General features: G+C 43.0%; 1 protein-coding gene across 1 annotated transcript in view; it reads left to right on the top strand.

Annotated features, from left to right (window-relative positions):
• Positions 1-5261: 5261 nt before the first annotated feature.
• LOC103362890 (sodium-dependent neutral amino acid transporter SLC6A17-like) overlaps positions 5262-6931 on the top strand; it is a 14018-nt gene continuing 12348 nt past the window's right edge. The window contains exon 1 of the mRNA XM_008289411.1: positions 5262-5544. Coding sequence (XP_008287633.1) covers positions 5262-5544 — 283 coding nt within the window. The remainder of the gene's footprint in view (positions 5545-6931) is intronic.

Here is a 6931-nt window from a genome sequence, read left to right as displayed (position 1 = left end):
CAAAAGAGTGAAAGGTAGATCTGTGGTATTTGGTGCAGATAAGCGACCATATTGGGGCTTTCTGTTGGTGATGTTGCATTTGACCTTGAATGATACTTCAAGGTCAAACTCACAATCAGAAACCATGTGTAGGCTTCCCACATGGACGTAACATTTGACCTTGGGTGATATTTCAAAGTGAAACTCAAGGTTAAAAAGTTTTGATACTGCCATTATATTTTCAATATTTCACCTTGGGCAACCAGCCAACCATGATTAGTGAAAGAAAACACCTGTTTGGTGGTAAATTGGACAGAATAATGGTTTACTGGGGCTCAGTGCAATCATGACCATCAGGAGCAACCACATCCCTCGACTGGTTACTGTATGTACTCATGATGAAGAAGGTTTTTAAAGTCTTCCTTATTTTTCCCAAGAAAACGGTCGCGTCATGCCTTAAAATAGACGTAACTCACAATAAAGTGCAGCTCGATAAAGTCTCTGCTTCTCTCTCCACCCTCCCTTCTGCTACTTGATGCATTTCAAGCACACCAGCTCACCTGTGATGACTCTGCTCCGCGTGACGAGTTGGAATATTGAAGAAACTGAGTCATACATGTTTGGACCAGTTCTGAAGAAGAGTCATGGTACAGGAAGCGCCACCATGCAAGCTGACCGGATTGCTTCCTCAGGTTGGAAGGCTGTGTCCTTGTTTCTGCAGTTTCACCGTGAATAAGCTCATGCATGGTCCTGACTACTTATTTCGCCTGTGATCTCTCTTCCAGCATATTAAAAAAAACAAAAAACAAATGGATGAATTAACAAAATAAAAAATCTACTTTATTTTCTTTTTTTCACATTTTCAAATAAGAGCAACAACAGGAGTGATGTGACTTGATTGTCATCTGACACTTTAACCTGAAACTTGATCGCTTTTAACCCAAACAATGAACTTTCCCTTAAAGTTTTCTACTTCAGAATCAATCACAGCAACGTCACATCACAAAACATTTCTATTTGCAATGATTTTATTGTCAGCTTGTTGGTCTTTTTTTTTTTTTAGCCTGATCAAATCAATGCCTTTTAAAGTTTTAGTCCTGTTAGTAGTTCCTTGTTGTCTTCTCTGCCTTCATGGACACTGTCAGCTCGCTAAACCAGGACAGAGAAATAATTATAAAAACACATATTTTGAAAGTTCAGAACTGTGGAAAATGGCTTCATGACTTAATCAAGCTGCCTACAATGAAGACTGTGGCTTTAGTCCTCCATCATCACTCACACTGGATGAAAATATGTCTTGACTCACTTTGGACATAAGGAGCAACACCAAAAGCAGATCTACAAACATACACCAGCTGTTAACCTGTCCTCCACTCCACAGTGAGTGTTATCTTTGAAGAATATACAGCATTTTTCTGCATCCTTCCCCACCATCCTTTCCCCTTGAATGGCTTCAATGTTTTATCAATTGACAAACGAATGACGAAATCTGCGTCAGACAATCACTTCCTCAGGTAGGAGTGGATAACCTTGACAAATCCGCGCACAGTTTTGACCCCCTTTTTTTTTTTTTTTCCCCCTCTGCCAGCATCCTTCTTCTTCCGCTCAGGGATGCTGTGTGACGCGTGTAAAACAACAAGAGAAACGAGTGGCAGGTGATCATTTGTCATTGTGCTTAATGAGCATCACTTTGTGCGTCACGGTGCGCCCCGGACTCTCCACCCTGCATGTCAATTGTAGGCAGCGCAGCATGTGATGCTCCGTCCTCCTCCACTGTCCTGCGAGCGCTCAGCCAGTAACACAGCGAGACACAAGAAGTGCTGCACGGTGCGGCTACCGTCCATGCCTCTCTCCACAGATTCTCTGAAATTCAACCCTGGATGTCGCTGATCGCTGCAAAGGACTCCCGGTGAGAGACATTACTGTTCATGTTTCCATCATCCCTCCACTCCACAGCATCTCTCACTCTCTGTCGCCCTGGATTTGAAGGATGCAGGCGGTTTATTTCCTGCAGAAGTTCGAATAGTTTGATTTGCTCCTCGTCATCGTCCTGAATGCATTTTAAACTCTGGCTATGAATCGCGAGAAGTTGTCTAGAATTGTGCGTCGCGGGTCAGACGCGCTCCAGTTTACGCAGAGGTCAGGAAATAATCGTGTGTGACCTTGATTGTGTTTTAAAAGTCGACGCATCAGTCATGAGGAGCGTCCAGAGATCAGTGTCAGCAGCAGATGTGTCACCTGCTGGTTCCACCGACTCCTCTGTGTTGTGGTTGTTGATGATGGAGGAGCTTCACTTCCATGTCAGATTTTTTCTGGGGGGGAAACTACTTTGCATATTGACCTTTGCGCTGATGCTCCAAGTCTAGAGACCTAATGAGCTGTCGGTAAATGTCAGATTAGTTGACTGCTTCAGACTTGTGATTTCCTTTGCCAGACAGCTGATTAACCACTAACTGGCTGCAGACTTGTAGAACACGCTGGTAGTCACAGGATCACTAATTGATCAATGGACAAGTCTGGACGTGTAAACAGGACTGATTGCTGGAGCTGATACATGCAAAGATCTGCTGTTTATCTTCAGTTTGCACGCTGCTGTGTAGCTTTAAGGCCAGAAAAATGCAAGTTTATCACTGATACTAAAAACTCTGGGTGCATCTACAGCTCAGATCAGTTAGCTTGTTGTATGTGGATACAACCCTGAATAATACAATGTTTAAGATTTTTTTGATGCCTCTGATCACTTTGAATGTTACTAGAAATTGTTAATAAAGAGATAAGCTGAGAGTTAAAAGTGCAAACAGGGAGTGTTGTGCAGAAATGTTCTTGCACAACAACAGTTAAGTGTTCAGTTACAGCCGACATTCAGACTCTTAGCGTTGTTCAAGGCGCTTCAGATACGTTTGAACTACGACGTGTTGATTACCGCTGTGTTTCTGGGTGACTCTGCAAATATTATGATCATTTTTTCAGTCATGTTTCAAGCAAACACACTGAATATGAACAGCTTCAGCCTATCAGTCTTTGGTTTGCTGCTTTTTTTCCTTTAACAAACTGGATTTCTTTGGGTTTTAGACTGTCGGTTGAACAAAACCAGAAATTTCAAGTTGGCTGCAGGTGTTTTCAATTTTGTACATTATCAGATGAGCGGAGAAAATAATCATCCGAATGACTGATTATGAAAGAATGAATGAATGAATGAAAACGGATGCGCTCATCGTGGAACACCCACACTTTGTGTACAACAACACTGACTCACAGCAGCTCCATACCTCCATGCCAGACTGCTTTTCTGCAGATGACAGTGTGTTTTTTTTCCCGAAATGCATAATTTTTGTTCTAATGCAGGATAATACTTGTTACTCCTCCATCTGCTGTCACCAGGACATTTGCTCAGAATAAGTCATCCATGTGGTTTTAGTTGAAGGGATGCACAGTTGGCTTTACTGAGGATATCTGACAGCTGTCCTTTGTTGGGATGATGCATTTTCACTGTATTGTCCAGGGAAAAAGGATAAATACACAAAGTTCTGGCAGATATTTACACAGTTGTAGGTTTGTAAGTGTGTCTGAGGATGTAGATCTTCCAAGGACAAAGCATCGAATGACCTGAGAGAAGGATAGCAGGGCAGGTTTTACCCCAAGGCTGTTTCCGGCCATGGAAAACCTGCCTTTACTGTATGTGATCCTGCTCCACACACACAGACAGACGGACTCTCTGAGCGTTAGCTGGGGTCATCTCAACTGTCTGTTGATTTTTTTTCCAGCAGGATTATTGGTTGGGTGAGTTGATGTGTTTTATTTTTTTCTGTGTTGGCTTCATGATGCAGGCACTGATTGATATTACGTGTCTTGTATACTGTAGGCTGGGATTGAATGACAAGACAGAAAAGCAGCGGCGGGGGTTTTTACAGTTAATGCACACGGGATTATGAAGACTTGTGAATGGCTGTGGATGGATTATTGCATCATGGGCTCATCTTGACATGCACAGAGGAGGAAATCTGTTGGGGGATAAACATTTATAGGGAAAAAAAAAAAGGAACGCAAAAGCACATCTTGAGGTCGTAGCTGTCTTATCACCAGCAGGAGCTCTGAGAGGCACATGTAAGGTGTTTGTGGAGAATCTGCTGATCCTGAGAAGGTTTGTTTCAGGCTGATGTAAGCACGGCGTGGTGTGACGGCGAAGTCTCGTGCTCATCGCTGCTGTTACATCACATGAAAGGTGCAGCAGCAGCTTCGTTTCTTTTAACTGGTCGTTTTAGCCAGAATCAGCCACAAAAATCACAAAGAACTGTGAGATAGCCTTTACTTTTCATCCCCCCGGTTGTTTTTTTCTCCATTTAAATATCCAACAAGCTTTGCAGTGTTGCGTTTCAGTTTTTTTTTTATAGTGGAGAAACGGCTCACTCAATAAGTAATGAGCCTGCACTGGGGCTTGTGATGTGGATCAGGACAACACATGACGGCACTTCATCCAAAGCATCATGTTCACTTCCTCCATTACGTTTGGGTTGAACCAACCACTGGCTGACAGAGGGGTGGGGATGGATGTTGCTGCGGAGCTTCAGAGGATTAGGGGATTTGCAGGGAAAAAGCTTCACTAAAGTTAAGCTTTGCAGAACAGGGAAATTAAATAGAACAATTTGCAGGATTGGGAATTTTTTGAAACCAGAAACATTGCAGGAGAGACAAAGAGTCGCAGTGAGGGTTTGGGGTTTTTTTTACTCTGTTCAAATCCCTGCTGAGTTTTTGTTGAAAGATCTGGGTTAAGTTAACACACAGGTGTAACAAATGGTCTCCTGTCTTTGTGGTGGCGTACTTCATGACTCTGGAGAAACAAAACCATGTGTTTCAATCCTGTGTCTTGTTATGAGCTTAACCAAGCACTAAACGGAGGAATAATTGTGTCAGCAACTGTGTGAGGTGTTATTTAAAGATCACAGCCAGGAGAAGGAAGCACAGAGCTGCTGTACATCAAATGACACCAAGTAAACCCGACTTTTAACAGGATGTTTGCTCATTATTAGAATATTATTGCATCTTAAATGTGATCATGTCCTTGAAATTTCACTCTGGCCCTTCTGTTTTTTTCTGATGCAGGACTGAGGCCAAAGAACTGGAATCCAGCTGTCACTCTTCAGCATCACCCTCATAGCTGCTCGTCTCTTCTCCACTCTTTGCTTCTGTCACTTCCTTCTATTCGCACCAGCTTCTCTCTCTCTCTCTCTCTTTCTTTCTCTCTCCACCCCCGCCCTCCCCCATCCCGACCCTCAGCCTCCCCGATGCCTAAGAACAGCAAGGTGACGCAGCGCGAGCAGAGCAATGAGCACGTCACAGAGTCGGTGGCCGACCTGCTCGCACACGAGGAGCCGCTCGACTACAAGAACAGCTCCCTGAACGTCGGAGGGGCCGCGGGGAAGAAAGTCCCGCAGATAGAGGTGCCCGAAAACGATGGACGGCCCGCCTGGAACAGCAAACTGCAGTACATCCTGGCCCAGGTGGGCTTCTCTGTGGGGCTGGGGAACGTGTGGCGCTTCCCTTACCTGTGCCAAAAGAATGGAGGAGGTGAGTTGGAGACGCTGTTCACTACAGTCTGGACCGTCACATTTAAAATTACAATGAATAGATTCAGTGCAGAGCTCTTTTACTTTCTCAGATATTAAAAAATAAAAAATCAATAACATAGTTTAAGGTTCCTCCTCATGGTGTTGGAAAATGGCAGCAAGCAGTGGATTTATTTGTCCCCAAGCAAAGGTCACTGGGAATCTCCAGGGTTTATGTCAGAGATGATGCTGTAATCATATAAAATTATCCTTATAGCTTGACATAACTAACTTTAACCCTCGTATTACCTTCAGATTTACTGACATCCTTGGGTTCAATTTGACCCCAGCAACTTGAACCTCCAGAAACTATCAGAATTAAAATTTTTACCCGTGTTTATGTGTAAATAGTCTTTTAAATAACACTGAAGTGACTTATTTAGAGATGTCAAACATTGAATGGGGTTAAATTGACCTCAATGATAACAGGAGGGTTAAGTATGTTTTCTATAAGCAGACTATACTTCAGCACATTTACAGGAACTTGTCCTGTTTTTGCAGATTTCCACTGATTTAACTTCTCCTCCAGGGTGTCAGTACACCACGACAGTATTGTTGAGTGTAGTTAGAGTGTAAATGTGGGGGTTTTTTTTCTCTGCCATCTATGAATATTAGAAAATATACTCTGGCATCCAGATAACTCACCTGGCTGAGCAGGCGGTCCATGAATTAGGGCTCCAGTGCAGGAGCCATAACATGATTTATTGCATGTCACTCCCCTTCCTTCTGTTCACCCACCTTCCCTGTCACCTCTCAATTGCTCTTTAATAAAGGCAAACATGGCCAGAAAATAATAAGAATAAAAAGCCTGTTTCTCCACACAGCCCTCCACTGTTTGCTGCAGTTCAAGCACACCAGCTCCGCTACAGCTCTTCCCAGATACTGTAAAACTACTCCATTCTACACAATGGCAAGTCCTGATATCAGGGTAAAGCAGCCAAACGTGTTAGAACCGGAAACTGATTCTGAAGAGGAGTAATGATTCAGAAAATCCAACGTTTGTTCCTCCGGTTTGTTATTCATCAAATCCTGTCTGAATCCTTGTTTTTAGGAGTGTCATCAGCATGTTGCTCAACAGTGGTGCTGACTGCTTGTTTAGCTGTGATGTGTCTTATAGCTGGTAAAGCAGCAGCATGTGGGAATGTTAATAGTCTAAAAAACAATAAAAAATGAGAGTAATTTAACTAATAACACTTTTCCAACACGTCCTCTTGGATAGTCATGGAAACATCAGCTCCAACAACATTACTTTACCTAGTAAATGTAATTTTCACTTTTCTTTAGTTTTCCTAATTTTGCTTAACGAAGCTTTATGAAACCCAAAAGTAAACACAGTGTTACGCCCAGTC

This window comes from Stegastes partitus, unplaced genomic scaffold (genome assembly GCF_000690725.1).
Source record: "Stegastes partitus isolate 25-593 unplaced genomic scaffold, Stegastes_partitus-1.0.2 Scaffold614, whole genome shotgun sequence".
Lineage (NCBI taxonomy): Eukaryota > Metazoa > Chordata > Actinopteri > Pomacentridae > Stegastes > Stegastes partitus.
Note: the sequence above shows the minus strand (reverse complement) of the source record. Positions and strands in the feature narration are given on the sequence as shown.